The 16,343-nt window shown below is 41.7% G+C and overlaps 1 protein-coding gene across 2 annotated transcripts in view; it reads right to left on the bottom strand.

Moving 5' to 3' along the window:
• The window catches only part of ddx10 (DEAD (Asp-Glu-Ala-Asp) box polypeptide 10), a 159,876-nt gene that overhangs the window by 23,105 nt on the left and 120,428 nt on the right, over positions 1 to 16,343 (bottom strand). For both annotated transcript variants that reach the window (XM_055637010.1, XM_055637011.1), the window contains exon 17: positions 7,491 to 7,636. In XM_055637010.1, the coding sequence (XP_055492985.1) occupies positions 7,491 to 7,636 (146 nt within the window). The remainder of the gene's footprint in view (positions 1 to 7,490; positions 7,637 to 16,343) is intronic.

A 16,343-nucleotide genomic window follows, 5' to 3' on the forward strand; every position in this document is an offset into this window, starting at 1 on the left:
GCAGATCAGACTGCACATCTGGAGAACATGGATAGATGATGTTCGGGTCGGGATCCTTCTTCAGACTGAAAAATCACCTATCCATGTTCTCCAGAGATGCTGCCTGCCTGTGGTACTCCAACACTTTGTGTCCTTTCTCCTTAAAGCTTAGATTCGCCGTAGCTCCCATTTCTTGTCACATCTTAGGAAATAGTGTACTGGTTTAGAATACAAACCCATATGCAATATTTCCTTCTTATTGTATTTTAGATATGTTAATGTGAACTTGGATCTCTTCTAATAGCCCATGGAAAATTAAACTCAATTATTATCCAACATCAAAGTATGTTTATTTTTCCTTGGGGCTCCATTAAATCATTTTATTGAAGATATTTAAATTTCTTGTCATACTTTTCAAACTACTAACAGTTCTCAATGCCACAGCCCATGTGAGTGCATGCTACAAAGCAGGTGATCAATAAAATATATACATTTTTATTTGTACACGATAGCGCTACGATTTTTTGCCACCATACCATTCTCCTGTGCTGCAAGTGCAACAAGTTTTGTTCTGATCGGTGGTATATTTTAAAAGTTATAAAGGTTTAAAAATCTTTAAAACTGCGCATGCGCAGATTGGTGTCCTCTCCTGTCAGTCACTGCTGGAATGGCGACGCCCCTTCCTGCACTATCGCCGCACTAATTGGCTGCATCCGCTGTCAGTCACAAGCACCCGCCCACCTCTGCTGAGGATCCGAGGCCTGGGTGCTGAGCCAGGCTGTGAGAGCGCCAAAGGCTGATGCTCCTCCGGGGCACCCAAGAAGGGAGAGGAGCGGCAACCTCGAGATCCTGGTGAGGTGAGGAGGGAGAGTGGGGGAGGAGGGGGAATAGAGGGAGAGGAGGGGGAGGTAGGAAGTGGGGAATAGAGGGAGGGCAGTGGGGGAGGTGAGGAGGGATAGTAGGGGGGATAGGGGGTGGTGAGGAGTGGGGAGGTGGGGTATAGAGGGATAGGAAGGGTGTAGGGAGGGAAGAGGAGTTATGGAGGGAGGGAGAGAGTGACTGAAGGTAGGGGAAAAGAGAGGGAGGGAGGCATTGGGGGAGCGGAGGAGGAGGGGGGAAAGAAGAGGAAGGGGAGAGAGTGCTGGGGATGAGGGGAATTGAGCCGCGCCTGCACAGTTGGGGGCTATGGGTGAGTGGTGGAATATTGCGTTGGGGAAAGGGTTGGGTTGGGGGATCAGGCCTCCCGTGGGACAGGGACCCCACTTAGTCGAGTAAAACTTAAAATAAATCACAATATACAGATTATTTTTCTTTGAGAAATCAAATCAAATTAAGTTGAAATAAGAAATGATGTAGGTGATTTCTGGACTATAAAGAAACGCAATACAATTCACAACCATGCTGCACTCATATGATATGCTACAAATATTTTATGTAATATAAAATGTGTGTTTTATATGTATTTGACTATGTATATTAGATATATATATATATATTATAAAGAGACTGGATTATTTTTTACATTAATCTGCTTGTCACCTGTGCTAAAGCTGTAAGTATAAATGACAAGGATGGTTTTACAGCATATTGCTGTTTTGGCTTTGCTATGTTTATACTTATATTCTCTGCAAGGATAAGTGGGAAGTAACCTCATGATGCCAATTATGTGTGGTGTATTGAATTGTGTTTTAATGAAAACCAGGATAAGTAGATATGAAGAATAAGAGTCATATGATTAAGCTGAGATCAAATATCAGGATATATCAATAACCTCAATCGCACCTGATTGCTCTAATATACATGAGCACATTTAACTTGTTCCACAATTATATGATGTAGCCCACCTTTTTAACTACCTAAGTTGTAACTGCTGGGCAATTACCCTGTACCCAGAGAGTCACAGTAGGGATTGCTGACAATGCTTTCAATTGTAGCAGTAACTGATTCGGTAATACCAGCAACTGTAGAAATGGAAACACAAAGATCTGCAGATGCTGTAGCCTTGCATAAAACACAACATTCTGGAGGAACTCAGCAGGTTAGGCAACATCAGTGGAGGAAATTGACAGGAATGTTTCCAGTCAGGATCTCACGCCTCTGAAGAAGGATCTCAATAGGCATTACCTATCCACTCCTTCCACAAATGCTGTCTGACCCATTGTTGCTCCACTGCTTTAAGACTGAAATCGATAATTGTTTTGTTATAATGGGATATGATAAAAGGAGGAATTACGGAATTAAATGACGATATTCAATAAACATTGGAACAAGATCAAGCCGCTACTGTTTGCTCTATGATGTCACACTCATTCGTTGGCATATTAATTTGAGACAAAACCATAGCAAATACAAGGTAACTAAGCTTTACAAAACAACTTGGAATCAAAAAAACATCCAGAACTAAAACTGCAGCTAAAAGGCATCTTATATAAAACAAACTACAAAATACACTGGTTCTGAAAAATAGACATAGAAACATAGAAATTAGGTGCAGGAGTAGGCCATTCGGCCCTTCGAGCCTGCACCGCCATTCAATATGATCATGGCTGATCATCCAACTCAGTATCCCGTACCTGCCTTCTCTCCATACCCCCTGATCCCCTTAGCCACAAGGGCCACATCTAACTCCCTCTTAAATATAGCCAATGAACTGGCCTCAACTACCCTCTGTGGCAGAGAGTTCCAGAGATTCGCCACTCTCTGTGTGAAAAAGGTTCTTCTCATCTCGGTTTTAAAGGATTTCCCCTTTATCCTTAAGCTGTGACCCCTTGTCCTGGACTTCCCTAACATCGGGAACAATCTTCCTGCATCTAGCCTGTCCAACCCCTTAAGAATTTTGTAAGTTTCTATAAGATCCCCTCTCAATCTTCTAAATTCTAGAGAGTATAAACCAAGTCTATCCAGTCTTTCTTCATAAGACAGTCCTGACATCCCAGGAATCAGTCTGGTGAACCGTCTCTGCACTCCCTCTATGGCAATAATGTCCTTCCTCAGATTTGGAGACCAAAACTGTACGCAATACTCCAGGTGTGGTCTCACCAAGACCCTGTACAACTGCAGTAGAACCTCTCTGCTCCTATACTCAAATCCTTTTGCAATGAAAGCTAACATACCATTCGCTTTCTTTACTGCCTGCTGCACCTGCATGCCTACCTTCAATGACTGGTGTACCATGACACCCAGGTCTCGCTGCATCTCCCCCTTTCCCAATCGGCCACCATTTAGATAATAGTCTGCTTTCCCGTTTTTGCCACCAAAATGGATAACCTCACATTTATCCACATTATACTGCATCTGCCAAACATTTGCCCACTCACCCAGCCTATCCAAGCCACCCTGCAGTCTCCTAGCATCCTCCTCACAGCTAACACTGCCCCCCAGCTTAGTGTCATCCGCAAACTTGGAGATATTGCCTTCAATTCCCTCATCCAGATCATTAATATATATTGTAAATAGCTGGGGTCCCAGTACTGAGCCTTGGGGTACCCCACTAGTCACTGCCTGCCATTGTGAAAAGGACCCGTTTACTCCTACTCTTTGCTTCCTGTTTGCCAGCCAGTTCTCTATCCACATCAATACTGAACCCCCAATGCCTTGTGCTTTAAGTTTGTATACTAATCTCTTATGTGGGACCTTGTCGAAAGCCTTCTGGAAGTCCAGATACACCACATCCACTGGTTCTCCCCTATCAACGCTACTAGTTACATCCTCGAAAAATTCTATAAGATACACAAGAGGTGCAGGAGTAGGCCATTCGGCCCTTTAAGCCAGCACCGCCATTCAATGTGATCATGGCTGATCATCCACAATCAGTACCCCGTTCCTGCCTTCTCCCCATATTCCCTGATTCCACTATCTTCAAGAGCCCTATCTAGCTCTCCAACTAACCCCTAAATAATCACATCAAGTGATCTACAATCAAAGACCCCCACATATAAAGTGCAACACATAGTGGCGCTGCAGTAGAGCTGTTCCTTCATGGTGCCAGAGATCTGTGTGCTCTCTATGCAAAGTCCATACGTTCTCCATACATTCTCCCTGTGACCGTGTGGGTTTTCTTCAAGTGCTCCGGTTTCCTCCCACATTTCAAAGACGTGCAGGTTTGTAAGTTAATTGGCCTCTGTAAATTGCCCATAGTGTATAGGATGGGATAGCATAGAACTAGTGTACAGGTGATCGATGGTGGTCGGCGTGGAATCGGTGAACCAAAGGGGCTGTTTTGACGCTGTATCTCCAAATTCTAAACTCATACCCAAGGAGTTAATTTATGGAAAACCATAAGCGTCTGCCTTATTTTCTATATTACTCCACAATTTGGCAAGCAAAAATTTTGTTTTTTAAATATTTGTAAAATTGATTTAAAGAACAAACAAATTTTAGACACAAAGTGCTGGGGTAACTCAGCGGGTCAGGCAGAATCTCTGGTGAAGATGGATGTGACTTTTCAGTTTGGGACCCTTCTTCAGTCTGAAAAATCACCTATCCACGTTCTCCAGATATGCTGCCTAACCGGCTAAGTTACTCTAGCATTTTGTGTCTTTCTTTGTACACCAGCATCTGCAGTTCCTTGTTTTACTTAAATTTTAGCTTTATCATATTGCTAAACAATTCACTTTGAACTGTGTAATTAGTTCCTCGGTGATTTCAAACAGAAACAGAAGGCATCCTTTACAGTTAGCACTGAAGATCACATACATCTCAATGAAGATTAATTACTTCAGCAACACTGAAGAATTGCCAGCAGGAAGTTAAGGAAGCAGCAGGTGCAGAGTTGAATAGCCCTCCGAAACCCTATTCCTACAAGCTGTGTACTACACCATCTGTGAGCCATCACAAAATATCTACAAGCTTTCAATAAAATAAAATTTGCATAGTGTATTTTAGAACTGTGCATGATCCCCCACTGTAGAAAATAGGACAATTCTGCCTTGTTCAACAATGTTCAGTTTTCTTTCAATCTCCAATAAATTTCCCAAACAGCTGCTCCAGGAGCATTGGAGAGTTTGCTGCTTTGTGACAATAGGGTCTTTAATATTTTATGAAGCATCGGAATAACTGAGTTACAGTGAATGAGTAACTTAAATTCCGATTAAGGTTAAAAAAGTCATCCATTTCATAGTCTTCTTTACAGCCTCAGAATAAAAGGATGTACTTTTCAAAAGGAAAATAGAACTTCTTTAGTCAGAGGGTGGTGAATCTGTGGAATTCATTGCCACAGACGACTGTGGAAGCCGTCATAGGGTATTTTTAAGGCACAAATTAACAGATTCTTAATCAGTCAGAGGTTATGGTGAGAAGGCAAGAGAATGGGGTTGTGAGGGAAAGATTGATCAGCCATGATTGAATGGCGGAGTAGACTTGATGGGTCGTATGGCCCCATTCTACTCCTCTAACTTATGAACTTAAGTACCATGCTACAAGGACAGATCAGAGTCTGGTCATCTGGTGCTGAGTAACTTTCGTCTGATACCCAAAAGCCTTTCCAGCATTGACAAACAACAAATCAGGAGCGCGTTGGAATATATTCTCGTCACCTGGATGAGGGCAGTACAGTAGCACAGCTAGTTCGCTTCAATACTCAACTCTGCCACTGTTTGTGTAGTGTTTAAACTTTCTCCCTGTGATCACATGGGATTCCTCCCGTATTCCAAAGGGCTATGGGATGATAGGTTAATTAGACACTGTAATTAATTACCGCTGGAGGGTAGATGATTGGTGGGGCAAGGTGATGGGAATGTGAAGAGAATAGGTTAGAGGAGGTGAAAAAATGTGATAGGTCTGTCAGTGGCATTGAATCAATGGGCCTCCTCCTATGTCCAAAGGAAATACAGAAACACGGAGTACAGTGCCATGATTCTCATGAATATCGAGCAGCAGGCACCTGATTGACTGTCACCCCGTCAACACCCTAAACATTCATGCTCTACAGCACTGTCACACATTAGCTGCAGTAACACCACCTACATTATGCACTGTAGTTACCCAGGCAACTTCAACAGCATCTTCCAAACCAGCATGCTCTGCCAGCAAGGTCAAAGGAAAACTAAAACATTATCACCTGCACATTCCTCACCTCTCGCACCTGGAAATACATCGCTGTTCCTTCATTATCTTTGGATCTAAAATCTCACTTCCCAACAACATTGTGGGAGTACTTTCCCCAGAAAGTCAACAAGTAGTTAATGAAGTGAAATATTGGGCAGCATGATGGTGGCACAGCATCAGAGACCCTTGTAGGATCCTGACTGCAGGTGCTGACAGTTTGTATGAAAAATGATTTTATAGCATTTGGGAAAATGCATTCAATTATTAAATCAGCAATTCAGCCTAAAGGCTGTGAACAAGGCACTTTGCAATTATCAAGCCGGAATTAAGATCAGGTATAAGTGGGGGGAGGGGGGGTGTGTACTAGTACAAATCTCAGAATAGCTCTCTGCACTGTGAACTAGGGACACTGAAAAGAACAAAGACAAGCGGCATTTTTAGGAGATATACAATACCTCAACAGTAAAGCATCATCAACAAACATTCCATATGTAGAAAGAAAGAACTGCAGATGCCGGTTAATATACAAAAGGACAAAAAGTGCTGGAGTAACAACAAGTCAGGCAACATCTCTGAAGAACATGGATAGGTGACGTTTCGGGTTTGGACCCTTCTTCAGACAAACATTCCTGCATGTTTTTCAATATTACATATAACATTAATATAAGAAAGCCTTGAGTTACATTTTGCACAAACAATCATAAAGACAAACACCGACCCATAATGATGATAGAAAAACAAACTAAAAAGAAAAGCACCAAAATTAATAATGATGCCAGCAGAACACAGACATTTTCCATAACAAAGGCAAAATGTTAAATTAAGCAAGTACTTGCCTATCAGAACCAGAGAAAAATTACAAGAACAATGGAAGAATTTTTTGATAAAAACAATGCACAGATTGCCTAAATGGCAATTATTTAGAAAGTAACTGAATTCAATATCCTATACCTTCACTGTAGCTGCAAAGGAACTCAGTCATTGGACAAATCATTCTACATTGTACAAATCATTCTGGTGACTTCCATACATCTTAAAGTCTTTAAATGTGCTTTATCCAACTTTAAGATTATGGAAGTCACCAGAATGATTTGTACAATGTAGAATGATTTGTCCAATGACTGAGTTCCTTTGCAGCTACGGTGAAGGTATTTCCACCAATATACTTACTGGAGCAGAGTGACTTAAATGTTCCATTTTCCATTTTGTTAAGTTTCTATTTACATTTGTTGCTGGCAATATAATTTGGCACAAGCTCTAAACACCAGTTTCTTCCTTTGGTGTGTAGATTACCAAATACACTGAAAATACTGGGTCTTGGAACTTTTAAATATATTGGTAACTGAACTATCTACTGGTATTCAGGGAACATATTCATAGGAGTCCTATTCACTTTTGAGCAAGAGCAAAACAGTTTTCGGTATGAAATGAAAAAGCAAAGATTCACTGCAGAAACGTGAACTAACCTGCAATTTTCTTCGGATTCCGACGCACCACTGTCATCATTCTCCTCAGAATCTCTGTATTTATCAGGATCAGGGAGATCAGAAGGATCAAAACTTTCTTCCCCATCACTCTGTTCCAGGTAAGCAACAGCTTCCTCTTCAGATTGCTAAAATAACAAGGAAAATCAACAATATTCAGCTTTGCTTTCTTGCGATATGATTTTTTAATGCCATCTAAAAATAAGTAAATATGGTCATTTTCAGTATACAACTGCAATAAATTATATTTCTACTCAGAGCAACATTTATGTGCTTAAAAATGTTGCATACTGATTTCTAACTGCCTCCTGCTGGGTTTGATTTCCTCTGCATGAGCTGCAGTATCAAATTATTCTGTAACATCCCTGATTTTAGTTAAAGGATACAATGTATGGGAATATACGGATGTGAAAGAAATCCATGTTTGCATATTCCTTCCATTAAAAACAGCAATCAATACTGCAAATAGTAACAGACTTTCCAGCCTACCTCACGGCAGGCATTGATCTTTCTCCGGAACTGCTAAGCTACAATGCTGAGAACTATATTCCGCACACTATCTTTCTCTTTACTTTACCTATTGTGTTTGCGTTTGGCCTGATTGTATTCATGTACAGCATCATCCCATTTGATTGGATGGCGCACAAAACAAAACTTTTCTTGACCTTGGTCCACTTGACAATAATAAACCCAAATAGTTCACAAAGGTGACACTTCTCCGTAACTCCTGTCACCAATATTGCAATCTACATTAATGTCCTTTTATGACCTGAATTATGAAACTGAAGATTTGCTGCAGAGAAAGAAAAACATCGCCCATATCCAATAAGCTCATTTTATACTTGAGATATAAAACTGATGGACAAAGCTAAACATTCTATTCAATTATGGATCATAATGAAAATCACACAATAGTACCTGTGCATATGGAAACTCAATTTCCAGAATTTGAAGTCTACCAATACATTTACTCTTTATGATATGAGGCAACAGTTTTTAAGAAATATAAAAAATATATCAAATTAATCTGTCAAGTTGAGGTAACAGTGAAAAGGGCGCTTGAACATAATGAAATAGATGCATCGCCTTCAGCATATGGAGTAAAGCAGCAATTTAAATCAAACTTCCCAATAAGATATCAGGGGTCTGCCCTGAATATGCAATTATGCCGCCTTATTTAACAAAGAATATTACCTGTCCCTAAATTCTATGTGTAAGAAATAACTGCAGATGCTGGTAAAATCAAAGGTAGACAGAAAATGCTGGAGTAACTCAGCGGGTGAGGCAGCATCTATGGAGAGAAGGAATGGGCAACGTTTCGAGTCAAGACCCTTCTTCAGACCGTCTCGACCCGAAACGTCGCCCATTCCTTCTCTCCATAGATGCTGCCTAACCCGCTGAGTTACTCCAGCATTTTGTGTCTACCCCAAATTCTATGCAGTGCAATGCAAAAAGCTGTATTTAATTATAAACGGCATAAATACAATCTCTACAACAGCAATAATTTCTCCCAAATTGTCTGTTCCTGAATATGAATTGATGTAAGAAATTAATTATACACACACACACACACACGCACACACAGTCCCAGAAGTAACTGTTGTCAGATTTCAGCCAGCACAAAAATATAACAAGTTCTGACTTAAAATAGAAGTGCAATTTAGATACATCTCTTCCCCCTTCTCCAAATAACGTAAGATTCCTGATCGATGTGCAGCATATAGAGTTCAAATTCATAATTCCCCACAGTAGGTTTACACTTATGCTTTTGCTTTACTGTAGAAAATAAATATAAAATTCCTGTCATTAAATCATTATCTTTGACAGGCTAAGACAATGGATACACAGTATTGACTAATAACAGGAAGAACACATGCTGCCTTTTGATTGTGAATGATTGGTGCCTTATGCGGAAGGGTTGGAGGAAAGGAACCAAAACAGAAAGTAAAAATAATTTTGGCTACCAGGTATGAACAGGTACCAATACCTATCATTTTATAATTGCAATTATGGAGGAACAGTATAAAAGAATGACTCCCGGGGATTTACTTCGGCATAATGCCATAAGATTCAGCCAATTCAGACCTTGAATATAATCTATTTGATATCCTATACTGAGAAAGCATCTAAACCTCAAAATTGAAGACAATGGTGGAATTTGGAACAAAAATCAGAACATGGAAGAACCAGTGGGTCAAACAGGACTGACACAGTCTCAACTGGAAATGTCAACATACACTTTTTACCTCCTCAGATACTTCCACATGAACTGCTGAGCTCTTCCACATTCTGTCTTGAGCATTGTCAAAAATGTTGCCCTTTGGCTGAAATATTAAACAGAGGCCAGCTGCCTATACTGATGGATCTAATTTATATGGAAGAGGAAGAGGAACAGCACAATTCTCCAGTGCTTCAACATCTCACCATCAACTAATGCCTACAAAAGCAAATGGACATTATTCACCGAGCTAGTTTCTGGAAAATGGCAGCATGTTATCCATTTGTCCCAATTAATACATTTTATAATAACTGAAAATATTTTGAGATGCTCAGAATCATGAAATGTGGATCACAAGCATGTCTGAAACGTTACATCCCTGGGTGAGGGGTGTGGAAAGATATGAAGTAGGTATATCCCTTTTCTTTTCTATTCTGTTTTTTTTTCACTTTAAAAAATAAATTGTTTTTCCTTTCTTTTTTTCCTCTTTTTTTATAGCTTTATGGGTTCTTTCTCTCTATCCTTCCACGAACTATCAATTGTTAACTCCTGGAGTGGGACTCCAGGGGTTTACACATCACTACTTTCCTTAATCTTCTCTTTTCTCTCTTTTTCTTGCTACTTTTATTTCTCTATTGTTAAATTTAAAACAAGAAGTTGTACACGGAATGTATTATGTTACATGCCACGGTTTATACTACTGTACATTGCTTCTAATAAAAATATTAATTAAAAAATTAAAATAATCATGACAACATAAAAGCTCACCTTTTGGAGAAGCATCCAGTAGGTGACACATGCAAAGCTCTGCCAGCAGGATAAATGTGAGTGGAAGGCTACTTAAATGTGTACCTAAAAGGACACAAAGTCCTGGAGTAACTCAGCAGGTCAGGCAGCAACTCTGGAGAACATGGACAGTGATGTTTCAGGGTGGGAGCCTGATCCATTTTCTCCAGAGATGCTGCCTGACCCATTGAGTTACTCCAGTACTTTGTGCCTGTTTGTGTAAACCAACATCTGCAGTTCCATGTTTATTCTACTGAATGTCTACTTGCATTAAAATGGCTGCAGGCCATACGGACTGGAGTTATTTCTCTAAATTTGTAACAATTCCATTTCAATCATATCCAAGATGCTGGGCCAACCATTTGCAGCTGTTTCATTAATGATTTGCATTCCATCATAAGGTTAGAAGTGGGAATGCTTGCTGATAATTGCACAATGTTTAATTTAATTTGCAATTGAGAAAATGAAGCGATCCTTGCCTACATGCAGTAAGACCCAAGAAACAATCATGTTTGAACTGACATGGGGCAAGTAACGTTCACCTTAGTGACCAAATAGTGAGGACTGGATAGAGTGAATGTGGAGAGGATGATTGCACTCAGAGGAGAGTCTAGGACCAGAGGCCGGAGCTTCAGAATAAAAAGATATAGCTTTAGAAAGGAGACGAGGAGAAATTTCATTAGTCCGAAGGTGGTGAATCTGTGGAATTAATTGTGACTGTGGAGGTCAAGTCAATGAATATTTTTTAAGGCAGAGATTGATAGATTCTTGATTTGTAAGGGTGTCCAGGGTTATGGGCGAAGCCAGGAGAATGAGGTTGAGAGGGAAAGATAGATCAGCTACTGTATGATTGAATGGCGGTGTGGACTTGATGGGCCGAATGCCCTAATTCTGCTCCTAGAATTTATGAACTTAAAGAAATGTCAGAGTGTCAAACCATCTTCCTTCGATATTCAGTCAAATTACCACCGTTACCAAGTTCTCTACCAACTATGTCCATGGAGTCATCTTTGTCCACAAATTCATCTTAAACAGCCACATAAATAGCATGGCAGCAATCAAAGGCTGGGTATCCTTTGGAAAATGACAGCTCCTGACACCCCAAAGACATTCCACCATCGTTTAGGCACAACTTGGGGGTATAATGGAAAATTCTCCTTTAACCTGGATGAACGTGACTAAATCTCACAAATCTTAAAACTATCTAGATTAAAGCAGCCCATTTGACTGGCACCCCATCAACTACCTTACACACACAAACCCTCAGTAGACGCAGTGATCATAATCTGCAAAATGCAAGTTAATTCAACAGCACTTCCCAACTGCACAACTCTACCGCCAAGGAGAATAAAGGCGGCACGTGTATGGGAACGCTGCCATCTACAGGTTCCCCTTCACGTTGCACACTGTTTAAAGTAGAAAATTAATCTCTAGTCTTCAATCATTGCTGAGTTTAAAACATAGATCTTCCTGCCCAGCAGAACTGTGGGAGTGCATTCACCATGAGAATTGCAGAGGATCAAGTTGACAGCTCAGCACTACCTTCTCAAGGACTGACAATAAATGTGCCCAGCTCAGAAAAATTGATAAATATAAACGAGAACAATTAAGTAAAAAAATGGAATTAGCTCTAAAAAGTGCATTTAAATGCTAGAGATCACAATCAAAATTGGTTTTCTAAGGAAAGAAAATAAAGTGAATAAGCAGTCAGGATGAACAGCAACAATGAGGGGCAACTGGAAAAGTAAGAGTATGGTTTTGGGGCAGAGGCAAAAATCCAAGAAGGAGAGAAAGTTGAGTGGGCACAAAAGCAAAAGTGGGGGTAAAGCAGCAACGACAAGATAGCAAGTGTAGAGAGGAAAGAGCCAAAAGGGACAAAACAGAGGTGTAGAGAAATGAAGGGATGACATTAATAGAATCCAGGAAATGTCCTGGAGCTTTACATTTTCACGTCACCTGGAGAAAACGAGGTTCTTTTAGACTCAGGACTTTCATATAAAGAAAGACTGGATAGTCTCAGCTTGTACTCGCTAGAATTTAGAAGATTGTGGGGGGATCTTATAGAAACTTACAAAATTCTTAAGAGGTTGGACAGGCTAGATGCAGTAAGATTGTTCCCGATGTTGGGGAAGTCCTGAACAAGGGGTCACAGTTTAAGGATAAGGGGGAAGTCTTTTAGGACCGAGATGCGAAAAACATTTTTCACACAGAGAGTGGTGAATCTGTGGAATTCTCTGCCACAGACGGTAGTTGAGGCCAGTTCATTGGCTATATTTAAGAGGGAGTTAGATGTGGCCCTTGTGGCTAAAGGGATCAGGGGGTATGGAGAGAAGGCAGGTACAGGATACTGAGTTGGATGATCAGCCATGATCATATTGAATGGCGGTGCAGGCTCGAAGGGCCGAATGGCCTACTCCTGCACCTATTTTCTATGTTTCTATAAACAAAGTCATGCAACTGGAAGAAAGCAACAAAAACAAATGAAAGTTTAGAAATACTTGGGTATTATGAGTAATTTATCCCACAATTTTTCTTCAAATTGAGTTTCAGCCATTAATGAATGATCAAATATCAGTACAGCAAAGATATTCTAGAAAGTTGAAAAAATTGCATAAGGTTTGTAATTAGTACGCCGCCCTTGGTCATGGCTGACCATGGGTGATGTATCCTGATCAGATGCAAGCCTGGGCGATGTCATATGGACAGGCTGTTGCCCAAGCAGCACATCCCCCCTCTCCACGTCGCTGATCGATCTAAAGGAACAGCAGGACCATTACAGCTTGGCACCAGCGCCGTCGCAGGAGCTGCTAGAGTGAGGTTGTATACACCGACGAACTGCCTTAGGGGCTCTGACTCCGGATTTTCTTGAGGTTTAGATTGACTGGCCAAGATTGACTGGCAATTAATTCTAAAAGGGTTGACGGTGGATATGCAATGGAAGACATTTAAAGGACATTTAAAGACTGCATGGATGAACTAGAAAAAATTGTTCATCCCAGTTTGTAGAAAAAATTGTTCATCCCAGTTTGGCAAAAGAATAAATCAGGGAAGGTAGTACATCCATGGCTAACAAGGGAAATCAGGGATAGTATCAAAGCGAAGGATGATGCGTACAAATTAGCCAGAAAAAGCAGCATACTGGGAGAAATTCAAAGACCAGCAGAGGAGGACAAAGGGCTTAATTAGGAAAGGAAAAATAGATTATGAAAGAAAATTGGCAGGGAACATAAAAACTGACTGCAAAAGTTTTTATAGATATGTGAAAAGAAAGAGATTAGTTAAAACAAATGGAGGTCCCTTGCAGTCAGAAACAGGGGAGTTGATCATGGGGAACAGGATATGGCACCAATTGAATAACTACTTTGGTTCCGTCTTCACTAAGGAAGACATAAATAATTTGCCGGAAATAGCAGGGGACCGCGGGTCAAAGGAGTTGGAGGAATTGAGTGAAATCCAGGTTAGCCGGGAAGTGGTGTTGGGTAAATTGAATGGATTAAAGGCCGATAAATCCCCAGGGCCAGATAGGCTGCATCCCAAGTACTTAAGGAAGTAGCTCCAGAAATAGTGGATGCATTAGTAATAATCTTTCAAAACTCTTTAGATTCTGGAGTAGTTCCTGAAGATTGGCGGGTAGCAAACGTAACCCCACTTTTTAAGAAGGGAGGGAGAGAGAAAATGGGGGATTACAGACCAGTTAGTCTAACATCGGTAGTGGGGAAACTGCTAGAGTCAGTTATTAAAGATGGGATAGCAGCACATTTGGAAAGTGGTGAAATCATTGGACAAAGTCAGCATGGATTTACGAAAGGTAAATCATGTCTGACGATCTTATAGAATTTTTTTCGAGGATGTAACTAGTAGCGTGGATAGGGGAGAACCAGTGGAAGTGGTGTATCTGGACTTCCAGAAGGCTTTCGACAAGGTCCCACATAAGAGATTAGTATACAAACTTAAAGCACAAGGCATTGGGGGTTCAGTATTGATGTGGATAGAGAACTGGCTGGCAAACAGGAAGCAAAGAGTAGGAGTAAACGGGTCCTTTTCACAATGGCAGGCAGTGACTAGTGGGGTACCCCAAGGCTCAGTACTGGGACCCCAGCTATTTACAATATATATTAATGATCTGGATGAGGGAATTGAAGGCAATATTTCCAAGTTTGCGGATGACACTAAGCTGGGGGGCAGTGTTAGCTGTGAGGAGGATGCTAGGAGACTGCAGGGTGACTTGGATAGGCTGGGTGAGTGGGCAAATGTTTGGCAGATGCAGTATAATGTGGATAAATGTGAGGTTATCCATTTTGGTGGCAAAAACAGGAAAGCAGACTATTATCTAAATGGTGGCCGATTGGGAAAGGGGGAGATGCAGCGAGACCTGGGTGTCATGGTACACCAGTCATTGAAGGTAGGCATGCAAGCAGGCAGTAAAGAAAGCGAATGGTATGTTAGCTTTCATTGCAAAAGGATTTGAGTATAGGAGCAGAGAGGTTCTACTGCAGTTGTACAGGGTCTTGTGAGACCACACCTGGAGTATTGCGTACAGTTTTGGTCTCCAAATCTGAGGAAGGACATTATTGCCATAGAGGGAGTGCAGAGACGGTTCACCAGACTGATTCCTGGGATGTCAGGACTGTCTTATGAAGAAAGACTGGATAGACTTGGTTTATACTCTCTAGAATTTAGAAAATTGAGAGGGGATCTTATAGAAACTTACAAAATTCTTAAGGGGTTGGACAGGCTAGATGCAGGAAGATTGTTCCCGATGTTGGGGAAGTCAAGGACAAGGGGTCACAGCTTAAGGATAAAGGGAAAATCCTTTAAAACCGCGATGAGAAGAACTTTTTTCACGCAGAAGTGGTGAATCTCTGGAACTCTCTGCCACAGAGGGTAGTTGAGGCCAGTTCATTGTATTTAAGAGGGAGTTAGATGTGGCCCTTGTGGCTAAGGGGATCAGGGGGTATGGAGAGAAGGCAGGTACGGGATACTGAGTTGGATGATCAGCCATGATCATATTGAATGGCGGTGCAGGCTCGAAGGGCCGAATGGCCTACTCCTGCACCTAATTTCTATGTTTCTATGTTTACTCCTGGAGCCTTTTCCATAACTGGATATGGCCACAAGGCAGCGGAAGTTTTAAATCAGAGTTTTCCCTCTCCTAGGTACACAAAATTGCTGGAGAAACTCAGCGGCAGCAGCATCTATGGAGCGAAGGAAATAGGCGACGTTTCGGGCCGAAACCCTTCTTTCAGACTGATGGGGGGTGGGTGGGGGGGGGGGGGGAAGAAGGAAGGAAAAGGGGAGGGGGAGGAGCCCGAGGGCGGGCGGATAGGAGGGTGGGAGGAGACAGCTAGAGGGTTAAGGAAGGGGAGGAGACAGCAAGGGCTAGCAAAATTGGGAGAATTCAATGTTAATGCCATCCGGACGCAAGGTCCCCAGGCTGAATATGAGGTGCTGTTCCTCCAATTTCCGCTGTTGCTCACTCTGGCAATGCGGAAATTGGAGGAACAGCACCTCATATTCCGCCTGGGGACCTTGCGTCCGGATGGCATTAACATTGAATTCACCCAATTTTGCTAGCCCTTGCTGTCTCCTCCCCTTCCTTAACCCTCTAGCTGTCTCCTCCCACCCTCCTATCCGCCCGCCCTCGGGCTCCTACTCCTCCCCTTTTCCTTCCTTCTCCGCCGCCCCCCCTCCCCCCCCCCCCCCACCCCCCATCAGTCTGAAGAAGGGTTTTGGCCCGAAACGTCGCCTATTTCCTTCGCTCCATAGATGCTGCTGCACCCGCTGAGTTTCTCCAGCAATTTTGTGTACCATCGATTTTCCAGCATCTGCAG

The sequence above is a fragment of the Leucoraja erinacea genome, chromosome 6, assembly GCF_028641065.1.
Source record: "Leucoraja erinacea ecotype New England chromosome 6, Leri_hhj_1, whole genome shotgun sequence".
NCBI classification, from domain to species: domain Eukaryota; kingdom Metazoa; phylum Chordata; class Chondrichthyes; order Rajiformes; family Rajidae; genus Leucoraja; species Leucoraja erinaceus.